The 16,062-nt window shown below is 43.9% G+C and overlaps 1 protein-coding gene across 2 annotated transcripts in view; it reads right to left on the bottom strand.

Moving 5' to 3' along the window:
* Nucleotides 1-16,062, bottom strand: part of SRPX (sushi repeat containing protein X-linked) — a 401,322-nt gene that overhangs the window by 107,168 nt on the left and 278,092 nt on the right. For both annotated transcript variants that reach the window (XM_086934154.1, XM_086934155.1), the window contains 2 exons: nucleotides 12,047-12,168; nucleotides 7,641-7,820 (listed from right to left, as the gene is read on the bottom strand). In XM_086934154.1, the coding sequence (XP_086790280.1) occupies nucleotides 7,641-7,820; nucleotides 12,047-12,168 (302 nt within the window). The remainder of the gene's footprint in view (nucleotides 1-7,640; nucleotides 7,821-12,046; nucleotides 12,169-16,062) is intronic.

Below are 16,062 nucleotides of genomic sequence, written 5' to 3'. Positions count from 1 at the left end.
GCCACGCACAGCCCCTAGGATCCAAGGTAAAAGTTAATAACCTGTTGATTTTCAGGGCAGGTTAGTGCACAATTAAAAATGAACAATTCCAGCATTAGCAGAAGCGTGTCACCGCTCGCAATCAGCGTGACAAAGTGCGCTAGTTTAAAAATGAGAGAGCAACCATCCAGCTCCTGCCAGCAAGCCCACTGCCACGGGCTGCTCGCAATCGCTGGGGAGGCGTCAGAGACACTCCTAAATGGAGGAGTAGCGTGGGGGGAGTGGCGTGGGTGAGGTTAAGCGATCCAGCCCAAGCCAAGATGGCGGCCGCGGCCGCTGTAAGCCCGCGATGTCAATCAGCTCACAGACAGCCACGCACAGCCCCTAGGATCCAAGGTAAAAGTTAATAACCTGTTGATTTTCAGGGCAGGTTAGTGCACAATTAAAAATGAACAATTCCAGCATTAGCAGAAGCGTGTCACCGCTCGCAATCAGCGTGACAAAGTGCGCTAGTTTAAAAATGAGAGAGCAACCATCCAGCTCCTGCCAGCAAGCCCACTGCCACCGGGCTGCTCGCAATCGCTGGGGAGGCGTCGGAGACACTCCTAAATGGAGGAGTAGCGTGGGGGGAGTGGCGTGGGTGGGGTTAGGCGATCCAGCCCAAGCCAAGATGGCGGCCGCGGCCGCTGTAAGCCCGCGATGTCAATCAGCTCACAGACAGCCACGCACAGCCCCTAGGATCCAAGGTAAAAGTTAATAACCTGTTGATTTTCAGGGCAGGTTAGTGCACAATTAAAAATGAACAATTCCAGCATTAGCAGAAGCGTGTCACCGCTCGCAATCGCAATCAGCAATCAGCAATCAACTCATCAATCCTTACATCCATTATTTCACTTATCCATCCATCCACTCACTCAATCATCCCATATGAGCCTTTGTCTGCCGAGTTGCAGACTGAAGAGGCCCATTAAGAACCCCACCCCTGTAGCTGCTAAAGCAGGCGGGTTGACAACATGCCTCAATACATCCATCCATCCTTTTACTCCATTCATGCATCCACCCTTTCACTCAGTCCATTCATCCAACCTTTCTCTCCATCCATCCACCCTTTCAGTCATCCATCCATCTTTTTGCTCATTCATCCATCTTCCCACCATCCATCCTTTCTCTCATCCTCTATCCACCAACTCTTTCACTCAACCATCCATCCATTCACCCTTTCACTCATCCATTCTTCCTTCCTTTCATTTAGCCATCCTTTCACTCATTCATGCATCTATCTATCCACCCTTTTATTCATCCTTCCATCATTTCATTCACATCCATCCATCCATCCGCTTTGACTCATTCATCCATCCTTTCATTCACTTACCCATCCATCATGTCACTTATCCATCCATTCACCCTTTCACTCATCCATCCACCCTTTTAATCCAGCTTTCTCTTCTACACTCCCTTTCACTCATCCACCCATTCTTTCACTCATCCATCCTTACATCTATCCCAATCAATCAAAAATTCTTTATTTCGGTTACAAAAACCATAAAGGAAACAACCCTACAGATTGTTAATATGTCATATTAGACTAAAAGGAGTGTTTCAAAAGACAAGTGTGCAAATGAAGGATAAAACGCGCTCAGATTGACATGATAAAACAGCATGGATATAACATGGATGATGCAATTCCCCATAATTCATGATTAAGGTCTCTCTAACAGTACTATGGGGCTAAAGTGGTAATGCGTTAACAACATTTATTCAAATCAGTTTCCGGGTTTATGACCCACACGTTGATCAATAAGGAATAATTGCCACATGTCTAAAGATAAAGCCCTAGCACTAGTCACAGTAGACTAAAATACATAAAATACAACAGTGAAACCAATTAATTAAAAAATAGAAAATAACAGCATTGGAAATTTTGTTTGGTCGATACAGTCTCGATTTATTTATCGGGACCAGTCAACACTGTTAACTGTGCCCTCCTTCTAATCGCCCAGAAATAGCCTAAGAATTTCACGGTGGCACAGGCAATAATTGGTCTGGCCTCTAACTTTAATATCCGTAGGGCGTCTTTAGAGCTTTTGGGTCCCTAATTGTCTGCACACAGGAGCTAACCATTTGCTCCTTGGTTTTGCATATGCTGTGCAGGCAAAAAAGATATGCCCTATTGTTTCATGTGGACATGGACAAGAGGGACAGCCCTTGGGATTTGTTACTCTGCCTGGAATTGGTAAAAGCCTTAATTGATAAACTACCATGCCTGAACTGTGTATACAAGTTCCTGTTGGCTGGCACCAGAATGATATCAAAGTAGCTTTCTAGATGACGATTAGATTTCAAGTCAGTGAAAGCATCTGTTAGGCTGCCAGGTTGGCTTTTCCGGAGGTTGTTCTGATAGACCCATGCCCAATACAGGAGTTTTACTTGGCTTCTTGAGTAGGAAGGTGGGTGGCAGATAGCCTGAATTGGCAAACCAATACTGGACCGAAGAGCATTTACTTGTTTATCCAGACAATTTTCTTTACAGTGTCCATAGTAGAGATCTCACAAAGAGCAGCAGCTTAAGGTGCCAGATCAGGTGTGGAGACCAGTTGATGCCAAAACAGCAGTGGGTGGAGCCTCGCAAGATCGTTGATGGACTAAATACCCAGATCAAGCTTAAGAAGAAAAAGGGGTGTGCTTAGGGAAAGGGATATCAAGTTCCTGAGAAACTTATTTTCCAAGACTGCAAGTTCATTTGTGGGTGCTGTACCCCACAGCTCTGCCCCATGAAGGGCACGGGACACAGCCTTGCAGCTGTACAATTTGAGAGCGGGAGCTGCAGGCCTAGTATATGATCAGCAATGCTGCCTCCTCAAAGCCCCAGTAAGCTGAGTAAGTTTCAAGGAAGCCTTCTCTAGATGATTCTTCCAAGCCATTCCGTCCGATAATTTGATACCCAAGTAATCGAAGGAACTAACCATCTCAAGCGGTACACTATCTAGGAATAAGTTTCACTTGAAGGATTTATGAGGGTTCAGCATCATTAGCTTGGTTTTGGTGGTGTAAATGACCAAGCCCCTCTCCTCGCAAAAGGTCTTGAAGTGGTTTAAAAGTTTTTGGAGACCCATGGGAGTTTTGGAAACCAGCAGGGTATCGTCAGAGAATAGTAGTGTGGACATTTTACAGTTTGCCAGAGATGGTGCATCCGCTGGTAGAGAGCACAAAAAGTCTGCTACCTGGTTGACGTACAGGGAGAAAATATTTGGAGCTAAAATACATCCCTGTGGGACCTCCCGCTGGATCATGGTAGGCTCAGTATATTGACCCTGGTTCCCCCATCTCATCCGGGCGTAGTTTCCATTGTGCAACCGGATTAGTATTTCCAGGATCTCCATAGGCATTCCCATATCCCTAAGCACCCGCCATAGTGAGTCCCTGGGCACAAGGTCAAATGCTGTTTTTAAATCTATAAAGACAAGGTATAAACTTCCCCTGCCCAAGACCACTACCTTCCAATATAGTGCACCAAGACGAAAAGCGTGGTTGATTGTGCCGGGATTGTGCCGGTCTTTCAACGGAATCCTGCCTGGAGAGAGGATATCATTCTCCTCCATCCAGTCCTAGATTTTGGCTAGGACGGAACATCAGAAGACCTTTTGGGCACAATCGATCAAGCTGATCGGACGGTAGTTGGAAGGCATCGACCTATCCCCTTTCTTGAAAATGGGTATTACTTCAGCCCCTTTCCACGAATCGGGGATCCTCCCCTCACCAGCTATATCGTTGGTCAATGTAATGAGGAATGTAGCCCAGTTTTCCCTATATGCACGGAAAAGGTCACCAGGGATGTGTCCGGACCTGGGGCTTTCGCAGGTGCAATTGCGTCCAACAGCCCTGATATTTTAAGGGTAAGGTTAAGTAATGGCAAGGGCAAGTCCATTGATATCTTCAATGTGTATGCCAGAAGCACCAGAGGAGGTAGCTCTCCAATTCTGCATGCCCTGGACAATCTACTGGAAGCTAGACATGATGGCCATTCCCGAATAGTCGTGGTGATATTAATGTGATATTTGGGTCACTCAACTGGATCGAGTCTCACGACGTGAGCGAGGAGGATAAGGCTTGGATGGTGCCACCTCTGGAGCTTGTACCCATTAAAAAATGGTGGAAAGCAGCATTGCAGCTGAATGTCATTTATTTAGAACATAGGCTAAGGGACGCAAATGGGAGAACCAGCTCTGACAAAGGAGGGGGCCTGACCTTTAATAGACCGAAAGGGGTGAGTAGGATAGACTACCTCCTAGTAGACCTTACTTTATGGCCTCTAGTATGGGACATGGTCCTCATCCCGTCCTGTGGTAGCGACCATAATCCCCTTAGCCTGAATGTCGAGCACCCATGGGGCGAAAGGGGGAAGGTCACTCTGATTCCATTGAGCACCAAGGAGGTAATCCCCTCCAACAACAAACGTCAGCTCAAATGGCCTGCCGTTATTGCAGATGAAACCATGACTAGATTGATCAAAAACGATTTAGAAAAGCACATGGAGTCTTTGAGTGTAGAGCCCGAAAACCCACCCAAAACATTTGCTTGTAGCAAATCCCATGGAGACTTTTTTTACCATCTGGCCAGCTTCTTTCTCGTCCATGGCCACAACACCGGGCCAAAGCAGGCTACATTATTGGGTTCCAACTTATGGTTCAATAGGGAATGCAGAGTTTTGAGAGGGAGACTGTCCGTAGCCATTAGAAACAGGGACGCACCCAGCATAAGTGAAGTCAGGAAGGAATATAAACAGGCAAAAGCCAATGCAAAGAGAGAATGGGACGAAAGGAGATGGGAAGATCTTGGGGAGGCCATCCGTCATACGGATAGCAGGAAGTTCTGGACCCTTCTGTCAAAGGGCAATTTTGAAAAGGTCCTTTCAACTTGTCCATCCACCCAGCCTTTCACTTCATTCATCCACTCATTTATCCATCCATTTACCCTTTCATCATCCATCCTTTCACTCACTAATCATCCTTTTACTTATCTATCTATCCACCCTTCCTCCCTTTCACTCATCCATACTTACATCTATACTGTTACTCAATTCATCCACGCATCTATCCATCTACCCTTTCACTCACCCATCCATTATTTCAAGTCCATCCATCCATTCACTCACCCTTTCATGTTAATTATGAGCCTTTTTCTGCCGAGTTGCAGCTAGGAGAGGCCCATCAAGAATCCCACCCTCGCTGTAGCTGCTAACGGGGGGTTAACTACGCCCTGGATGTAACACTGATGGCAGCACCCCACTCTTAAAATTGTTCCAGCTCTACTGGGCCTGGCCCGTTCTGGCTTCCTCTTGTGCTCCCTGTTACGCTTGGAGCTTGTGGATTTGCCCTTGACCGCTCGGTTCCTCTTGTCCTCCGTGCTCACATGGAGCTTGTGGATTAGACCTTGGGGCTCTTGTTTCCTCTTATGTTCCCTTACGGAATGGGGACTTTCACGATTGTCTTTAGCATTCTGTCTTCCTCTTTTGAACCCTGCTAGTTTGGAAGCTTGTTGATTAGTTCTTGGCTGCTCTGACTTCCTCCAGGGCTGCCTGCTAGACGTGGAGCTTGTAAACTTGGCCATGACCATTCTGGCCTCCTATTGTGTTCCTTGATAGGTACAGAGTTTCAAGTTAGGCCTTGACCATTCTAGCGTCCACTTCTGTTGCACTCAGACCATGTGATGCAAAGTCTTGACTACCCTGGCCTTCTCTGCTTCACCTTAATGGACTTCGAGTTTGTAGTGTCAGGCCATGGTCAATTTGGCCTTCTTAGGGGGCCACTGCTTAATTGTTGCCCATTTCTGGGCTTGGCATTCAAGATGTTCAGTTTTGACTCTAACTTTCTCGGTCTACAGAGGTTGTCGCTTAAGCATCTTTGTGTCTTGCTTCATCAGTTTATTCTTTTAATCTGTGGATTGGCCTTTATGGTTTCCCCATGATATACATGGATAATGGATTTTATCCCCTGGGCCCTGTTCCTGTTTGTCTGCCTTGTTGGATGTACACTTCTCCTTTTATTATGAGGTCTGGAAGGGTCTTTTACCTGTCCTTTTAATGCTTTTCCATGAGCTATTGGGATTTCTGGTCATGCTGTATGTTGCTATCAGGGCTTGATACCCTGTTTTCCAGTGCTCTTTTCAGTTAGGTGTTCCTAGGTCTTGACTGTCCACATTTTCGTTTTCCAGTAAGGCCCATGGTCTGACTATTTCTGGGCTTCCTTTTATGTGACTCTTGGCACTTGGTGGAGCAGCCCTTCTGTTTTCCTGTATTTTAGAATTCAATTGAAGGGACAGATACATTTGGGCATGTATTGGGGTTTGATCTTTAATTCTGGCTGGCTGAGCCTTTGAGGAGCACATGGAGGGCTTAGTTGATTGGTTCACGATTCCCTTGCTTAGTTTCCTTCCTGCTTTTGTGAGGACGGTGTTTTGCAGCGCTGTGAGATTAATCTCTGGAACAGCTTCAGTTCCTTAGTCAGATGTCTCTGGTTGTTTGACTGCTATTGGTCTCTTGCTTTCTGGTGCTTGGCCTATGTTGGCTTTGTTTTGTGATCCCGTTGGCAGTTCTGAGTTTCCTCTATCTGGGTGGTTTTGACAATGCCTATCTGTTTTAGTCCTTGCATGTTTTCCTGTCATCCTATGGCTTAGTTTGAGTTTCTGAAAACATCTTTCTGGATGGCAGACATCTATTATTAGACTGTCCCAATGGTGTGGTCATTTGCCAATTTCAAGTCTACAGGAAATAAATACCCTTTTGGTGGTTCTTTCTTCTGTGGCCACACATTGTTTTGTTTGTTTTCTGGATCTGATAATGGAATTAACTGTTGCATTTATATGTGCCTCTGTCTAGGCACCTGGGTGCTCTGTCTGGATTATTATTGCATTGTGTTCCTTTGCTCGTGTATAGGGTTAGTTGCTTCATGGCAAGTTCAGGCCCTTATTTCAGGTTTCCATTCTTGGACTGGCTGTCCTGTGTTGTTGTTTCCCATTGCAGAATTAAGGACTATGTGTTTCATTTAGGCCTGATTTAGCCCGGAAAGGTTAGAGCCCCACTCCAGGTGTGCCAGTCTACTACTTCATCCTATGTTGTCCCATGAAATGGGCTATGGGTATGTAGTAGTCTCTGACTGGTTGTTCAGGTTTAAGCAGTTCATATTTTCTTGCCTTCATTTCCTTCAGTGATACTATGTTGTTTCTTATTGGGCAGGGAGTGTTCCTCTGAGGTTGGCAGTGGTTGGTAGTGAGTGGGTTGTGAGACTGCTGCTCTGGTATATCTTAATTTATTAAAGACTTGGTCGAGGATGGGTTGAGGGAGTAATGTTACTTTTAATTACTGATAATATTCATTACTCATTTTACTCTTCCTTGTCCCAGCACTTATGGTCCACTCTCCCGTGCCACAGTCACAAACTGGATGCTTTAGGAGTACAGGAACTAGGGTAGGTCTCTGCCCCTATTATGACATAGAATGTCTGGCAAGGGTGTCTCAATGACTCATATACATTACTATTAGTCAATCGTGCATTAATAAATAAACACATATTTTCAGAATAATCATGATAGTACAACATACAAATTATAATGCAAAGGTGCAACTCTGCAACAACACGAGGTATAATGACAAAACATTCACTTACGGGAACACGTTGGTTCTTGCCCCGACCAAGCTAAGTTGGACTGGCATACTCGGGCTGGACTGCCCTGAAGCTCATAGCCACTAACACAGGAGAAGTCGCAAGTGGCGCCATAATTATTACCAGCAGATGAGCACTTGATGTAGCCATTTTCCGGTGCAATGAGATTACCGCAACGTTTGACTAGAAGAAAAAAAGGAAAATGGTGAATGGAAACTATAAGACTTAATTTCAGGCCTGAATAAGATACAAGCACAGTGCCGGACCACTCCAGAAAACCTGCACATAAAAAGTTTGTGATAGAACAGTATAATCACAGAAGTGTTGAAAAATAGCTTGGAAAATTAACTACAGAGGTCTCATAAAGGATTTCCTGATCAATAATGAGTGGGTAGGATCCAGAGTTATCCCTGAATTCATGTCCAGGAGATTAAGTATGTGAATCAAATTTGCATGAATGTTACTGTTAGTGAGAACCTGGCCTGACAATTCGGGGTGGACTGTTCCCATGGTGAGCAGGGTTAAGATTGATTTGCATATGACTGGGTCTAAACTGAAACCGTGTGGCAAGTGAAAAAAGGATGGATTTACCCCAGATCTGTGACTGGGGGTGAATACTTGATTTGTTAGGTATTCTGTCCATCATCTGTTCTTTTTGCATTTGTCACCCTAAGTGAGAAGGGTATGCCCAGACATGGGTCCAGTGCTCGCTATGCCACCAGATTCAAGATAGCCTGGCTGATAAGAGGTGACACCCCAAAACTGGTACCAGGTTGCTTGTTTCTGGTCCAGGGAGGACCTGGCCTGGCAGTTCGGGCTGGACTGTTCCTATGAGGAGCAGGGTCAAGACCGATTTGCATACGGTTGGGTCTAAACTTGAATGGCATCAATTTAACCCAGATCTGTGACTGGGGTGAATGTTTGATTGTTCAGCATTCTGTCCATCATCTGTTCTTTTTGCATTTATATAGTGTTACATCAAAAATTCTTGTGCTGTGTGGCCTGGTTCACAAATCTTTTTTTTTGCACAAGTAAGTGTGGCTTACTCTTGCAAATTCACAGTATATTCAAACCTGAAGAGGACAAAGAAAGATCGACTGAATACAGTTGCTGTAACTTCTAGGGTTGTTTGAGCTGTAAGCTTAGTCGTGGTGGGGTATGAGTAACAACTGAGGTGGGGGTAGTACTGGCATTAAAGTGGTAAGTCTGGTGGCTTTGCCTTTGGTGAGTAACTGTGAATCCACTTTAACAGACACAGTCACCTGGTTTACCATGGCCTCTCTGTTACCTACAACTTGATGGGCACTATTAACATATGGATCTCTTGGCACACTTTTGCTGGGCTTATTATAGCCATCTATTGAATTTAGACTAAGAAATGCTTCAGCAATTTTGTTTCAGATTGGAGAGATTACCTCTACTAACACGCAGGAACAACCCCTGCCTCTGCAGTTAACTGTATATCGCCTTAACTGAGCTTACCGCTGAGCCAACCTAAGAAGTTACAGTGACTGTATTTTGTCGATCTTACTTTGCACTAAACGTTAAAGATAAATTCATAGGGTCAAGTTCTCAAAGATTGGTATACAAGAAAGTGTGATTTATTCTTGTACTCTGGGTTTACTCCTAGAATTTTAGGAGTCGTACTAGAGCAAATCACAGCAACATGCATGCTCATACGTGGTAGCCATTTTATAATGGAATTGTTCTTTGTTCATTGGAAACTTCCCTGCATAGAAGCGCCATCCTGTAAATGTAAATGGGGAGTTGGATGTTTCAGGCAGATTCACAAAGCATGTAAGAGTACATAAAACAGTACACCTATAGTGCTACTTCCTTTATTCATGAATGCCAATGGGATTCCAACGGTGGCTTCTGAACATGGCAAGGATATTACTACTCACAAAGAAGCTTGGAATGTAATATATTGCCCCATCTATTTCTCATTCACTAGTCACTTCTGATACCTATTTCATTCTATGGATACGTCTGCTGTGCATGCTAGGACCATCAACCATGCATACCCTTAAAACAATTAACAGGAAACGTTATTAGAAATATACTTGTGGCAATATAAAGAGTATTTCACATAGCATTGTAAAAATAGGAAACTAGTATCTGTATTTACATGTTCAAGGGACATTTGGTTTCAGAACCTTTTGTGAACTATCTCAGACTTATTTATTTGTGAATTTCCTAATGCACTGTGTGTTAATTGTTGGTTTCTTAGGACCCTAGAAAAGAATAGTAAACTATTGCTACATGCAAGAGTGTAAAGTTAGAGTCAGATCAGATAAGGATAATTCCCTTGTCTCTTATATTTTTATCATTACCCGTGGCCTGTTACCTTTTCAGGTGCAAGGAATGTTTGAACAGTTTTGGAAAGTTTCCTGAATCACTCTTAGGGTCTAATTACTAATGACTGACTGACCAATTAGGATGCAACCGAATAGTGTTCGGTTTCACTCACAATGGGAGCATGCATTCCGACCTGAATGCATGGTCTCAATGTAAAACAAAGAGGTGCAGTTCATCCATACGCCCCGTGGCAGGCACCTAATGGTGCCTGCCACAGGTGCAGGAATTAACGGGGGGGCACCATAGGTGCCCCCTCAGCCACCAAACAGAGGCCGTGCACCCATGGGGGCTCTAAAAGTCAACTTCTGACAGCCATTCTGCATCGGAACGGCCGGCACAGAATGGCTGTCGGAATCCGACATTGTATTTCCTCGGGCGACAAGAGACGCCCTTGGGATTAAGGAAGTCATTCTGACTGGTGAACCGGCTCTCTGAGCGCGTCAGATGGCAGTCAGAATGACCTCTCAATTTCCTTTCCAACCCACTCTGACAAAATGGGTCAGGAATCCGACCATACTTGGGTTCACATTTCAAAGTAGGGTAATGGAGCTTCATAGTTTTGGTCCTTGTACCACCAAGAATGTGCCTCCAACTTCCAAATTCTTGAGGGGCCCTTGCTGGATTAAGTGGGTAGACAATGGACATTGAGTGGAGAAATCTGCATAAGAGTAGTATGAATCTAGGTATTGTGGGTTTTATGGTCCTTTTAGCCCATTAGGCATTGTGAATGATGAGAAATTTTTGAATTTGATTCAGTCTTGTTCAGTAGTTTTTCTAGCTTAGCAATGAGTTTCCTAGGGAGATCAGTTTAGATGATTTTGCAATAGACAGGACACGGATAATGTACATTTTCAAACTTTGGCGAGCTGGAGGTTGATATCTTTCACCACTGCATTGTCTTGTGTGTTGAACAATAGTACACAAGCAAAGGCTATACCTCTTTTCCTGGCTTTGGAAGAAGTAGAAGGTGGGTATTCAAGACCTATTGTCAAGTCAAAGGGTAGAGGGCTAGGTGTGTTTTTTGCATTATGGGGATCTCAGTTTTGACTCCATTCATGTAGAGGATGCTCTTCTTCATCCAGTGGATTACATGGTTAATGCAAGAGGGGATGTTGGAGGCATTATTTAAACTGTTGTCAAGCTGGAAACAAGATTCTACATCAACTGCCTACTAATAGTTTCTCAATACATACTACTGACTCTAAAAGTGCCTGCGCAATAAAAAAATGTTTTTCATGCAGGATTGTCATGAAATACCACATTACCACTTTCTGTGAGAGTTAGTAAAGAAAATAACTGGTTTTCAATTTTTGATTTTGAGCCTGATAGAGTTTGACAGACAAGTTACAGCCATTGAACGTGCAATTGAATACCCTCCCCCCCCCCCCAAAGGCTCTATCTGCCCACCTCAATTAGAATCGGGCAGACTGTAAGTTTTCTGTCAACAGAGCCAAGAGCCCCCATTGTTTCCGTCACCGGCATGCTTCATTTGACAGCTCAACAGTGTAGGGGCCATCGGAGGAAGGACTGTACACCATTAGCACTATTTAAGGTGGATGATGTAATTTTTTTTTTATCAGTCATTGGTAGGAAAAACTTGGTAGTAAGGAACAGGAAAAAAACAATATTCACCCCCATATCCTGGTAGACAACTCACAACTTGTGGGTGCATTCGTTTTTTGTTTTCCAAAAACAAACTCTCACTTTGGGAGGTTTTTCTTTAAAAACAAAACTGATTGAAAAGTTTGACGGCAGTCTGTCATAGCTGACGGTTCTGCTCTTCAAACGTTTCAAACACTGACATGCAAGGTCTGTCTTGAGGGCCAGGAGACAAATATAATTTTGGTGGGGCAAAGGCCCTTCAGGATGGCAGAGGTACTGTCTTCCGCCACCCCGAAGGAGTACAGTTATCCGCCAAACTCTAAAACAGACTGTTTTGTTTCTAAAATGTAATCTGTCCTTGTTAGAAGGCCACGCTGCAGTTTTTCTTCAGCATGTTGATTAATTCATGTTATTCAAAAATTGCAACAAGAGTACACATGCACTGTTACCTCTGATTCTAACATTAAATCTGCAGGAAGCTTCGTTTTCTGCTCTGTCCATCACAGTGTACTCAATTTTATGGTCTCCTTCTGGAAAGTCAGATCCTGGAGGTCGTCCATGTAAGACAACGCTGTAAAAGAGAACAGACTTTTAAAAATTTTAAGTTATTGGATATGTCTTTTACAGCACCAAATGCAACTGCATGGCATTGTTAAGGCCCTTCTAGGTAGGAAAATATACAATTAAACTAAATAACTGAAGTCAAACAACAAATCTCAGTCAATTGTATTTTGTCAACGTGAACAATATGAAAATGACCCATGTGTGAATATTTTATAATAAATGTACACATCAATAAAATAAACTGATTAGAATAAAATATGTCACAATAAGTACCCTCCAAGTTCTACACTAGCGTCCCACTGAGGAACTCTCAGCAAGCATGTTTTTCTGCATCACCCACAGGCCCACAAATGGCAACAACCATCATTCATTAAATTAAAGCTACAACGATACTCCCAGAACGGAACTCTCTGCTCTAGACTGGCAAACTGATTACTCCTCCCTACAAAAAGAAAGCCCATGGTGGAAGCTCCTACTCCGAGCAAGCGGCAAAATCTGAAATATTTTTCTGGAATAGACAAGAAACATCAAAGACTGCTTGACTTGGTTGAAAATAACTGTTCTGAGGTTCTTTGCATGGGTTGCAGGGAAGGGTGTGGGTCCAAGTTCGGCAGGCCATCAAGCAGAGTACCAGGGTGAAGTGTCTTTGACAAAGATTACTATTTCTGTCTTGTGAGTGTTGAGCTTGAAGAGGTTGTTTTTCATTCATCTAGTGACTTTGGCCTTGCAGGCGGAGAAACTGCTGCAGGTGTTTGCCGCCTAGTCAGAGAGGGAGAGTATGAGCTGAGTGTCATTATGTAGGATATGAGTTTCATTCTGTGGGCGCGTAGGAAGAAGGCATGGAAGAGGGTGGGGCTGAGCGAGGATCCTTGTGGAGCTCTGCAAATGTGGTTGATGGTGTCCAAGAAGAAGGAGACCAGACTAACAGACTGGGTACAGGCTGTCAGGAGGGAACAAATCCAGAAAAGTGCTGGTCCTCTGATGCCAGCTTTGTGCAGTGGTTACTTCTTCAGAACAGAAATATCCTCGTACCAGATTATCAAAATGACATTGAGTAATAGCAAAATATCACCAATGAAGTGCAGAATTTTTGGTGTAATAAAGACCCTGTAGAAAGTCAACACTTTGATGGAGATTTTTCGGCTTAAAGAAGGCAGTATGAAGATTGTAAAAAGAATGTTCCCCGTGCCATGGTCTTTCAAAAAAATTGAAGAGGTGAACTAATCAAAATAGAATGGCTCATGTACTCACTGTCCAGTGGAAATGTGTACTGTTTCCCATGTTGTTGTCCCGAATCCGATGACGAACTGCAGACCTTGTTACCCTTTGACACTGACTGGACATTTACAGACGTCATATCGCCCTCTATGCAGGCAGGTCTGAAGCACTTTAAGGGGAAACACCAAGAAGAATCTTTGGGGGCGTGGCCCATGACGCTGCCAGAAGCTGTCCTATGGGAGGAGCAGGTGGGCGACACAAGAGAGCCGGGCCTCTGGCCGAAGATGAAAGCTGGAGTCCCCGGAGGAGGAGAGTGCGTGGCGTGGACAGTAAACAAAGACGGAAGCGGGATACCCGACAAGTCTGGAGAAGCTGCCGTAGAGGAAGACACTAAGTCGAAAGGCATTGCCGCAGAGGAGGACATCAAGCCGGGTGGCTTACCGGACTGTGTCTCACCCAGTCACCCTCCAAGAGGGGGGTGGCTTGCAAAGGTACGGGCAAAAGTCCAGGGGTTCACGGGGCACGGCAGAGGGAGGGCTGCGGTATAGAGGGAGGTCACGACGGGGTCCACTTGGTGTTGAATTAGCAGTGACTACTTTGCTCACTCCAGTTCCCCTGAGTCAGGAAGTATATACTTCCTAACCATTGACCCCGATATTGTTTTCTTTTTGCATATCCTGAGTATTCCACAACCGATACCGACTCCTGGGAAAAGGGTGAAACCAAGACCGAACCCCCACGCCCAAGAAGAGTCCTGGTGAAGACGGGATCAACCCAACCAGGAGACCTGTTGTGTGAACAGTGTGACACATGCGTAGAATAAATAAACGTTTGGAACCCTATCACCCCTCTCCTCATTCATTTTGTCTGCCCTCCATACTGGTAGCGATCCCAATACCCGACAGGGTCCTATTTGGTGAAACACATATGCCAAACTCAATTATCAGATAGATTTTCAGATTGGAAGAATGCCTCGAGGACAGTAACACATCGGTCATGTGTACAGACAATGATCAGTAGACAATGCACACAAAGTCAAATCATCTGCTCTTTGGAAATTCAGTTCAACAAAGAAAAAGAATACCAGATCAAAGTTTTTCAACTAGTAGTGGTAGTAATCAAATTCCTCCCATTACGTGGATTAGCTTTTCACAGTGGTACAGAACACCTTGGTTCTCAAATTAATATCACCTACTTGGGAATTTTAGAGTAAATCGCGGAGTTATTGTAAAGGAATTCCAGGAAGCCAAGTAATTTTCTCTGAGCTTAGATATGTTGGATTGTCAGATGGTTAAGTGGTAGAACGTTTTCCCACCTTCAAACCTCAAAGCAAGCCACACTGGAGAAGCGCTAGCAACCACAGTTTGACCTTCTTATTCAAATGCGGCATTGAAATCAAAAACCAGAGAGGACAGTCTTATGACAATTCAGCAAACATGCCAGGGTGCTACAATGGTCATCAAGCGTATATTGCCAAGATTAATAAGCTTGCACACTGCATTCAATGCGCAGCACATTCGATCAATTTGGTTGGTGTATGTGCTATAGAAGGCTGCATGGAAGCAATATCAATTTTTGGGCTTGTGCAAGCAATGTACAACTTTTTCTCAGCATCAACCCACTGTTGAGAGGTTATGCTCGAATATCTTGAGGACAAAGATGCCGAACGTCAGCAAGTTTTGAAAGAATGACTGGCACAAGGGGGTGTGCAAGAGCTTATGCGAACAAGGCGTTATCCCACTGCTTCAGCAGACTTCAGAAGGCTTTGCAGGTCTTTGCTCAAGATGTGAATCAGAAACCAGAGACAATTCACAAGGTCAAATATCTGCTAAATGACGGGTTCAAATAGGAAAATGTCATTGTGGTAGGCTTCCAGGCTGTAATCCTAGATCAGATCAAAGGAGTCGAAAAATCCCAACAAAACGAAGCAATAGAACTTGAAACTGCCTTCAGTCTTTGGAAATCACTTCTCGATTTTTTATCATCACATAGAGAAATGTTTGATGACCACGAGAGGAAGGCAAATGAGAAAATCGATGTGCAATATATTAATGCAAGCAGGCGTGCGTGCGTGAGAAAAAGACATCACAAAAATGGTGATGTGGAAGAGGTTGTGCTTCAAGGAAGAGAAAAGTTCAAGATTGAAACTTACCTACCGATGTTGAATAAGTTATTGCAAAGCTTTCCCGTCGTGTGGAAGCATTTAACAAAGTTAATTCTTTATCTGGGGTCCACATTGAGTTCTCATCAAAGACTGACACCGAAATTAATAAACTGCCCCAAGAGTTAGAGAGAATTATCCTGAGAACATCGAGTTGGAGTTTGCAGATTAAATGATTCATTTAAAGTATTTGAGATCACAGTTATAAGATTCTGGTGAAAAAGTGCCAGCATCGCAATGGTACAAACTCATGTTTGAAAATATGGTGTAAGCAACGTTTCCAAATGATATGTAAATAAGGCTTAAGAACTTATAGGTGTCTCATAATCACGAATGCTACTGGTGAACACACCTTTTCGAAGTTAAAACTAATAAAAAATTGTCAATGATCTTCAATGACACAAAAACGACTGAGCTTACTTGCTATTATGGCCACTGAATACGACGTCTTGCAAAAAGTAGACTTCCAAGATATCCTGAAGGATTTCACCTCAAACAAATTGAGGAAAGTGAATATTTAAA

This window comes from Lissotriton vulgaris, chromosome 8 (genome assembly GCF_964263255.1).
Source record: "Lissotriton vulgaris chromosome 8, aLisVul1.2, whole genome shotgun sequence".
NCBI lineage: Eukaryota > Metazoa > Chordata > Amphibia > Caudata > Salamandridae > Lissotriton > Lissotriton vulgaris.
Note: the sequence above shows the minus strand (reverse complement) of the source record. Positions and strands in the feature narration are given on the sequence as shown.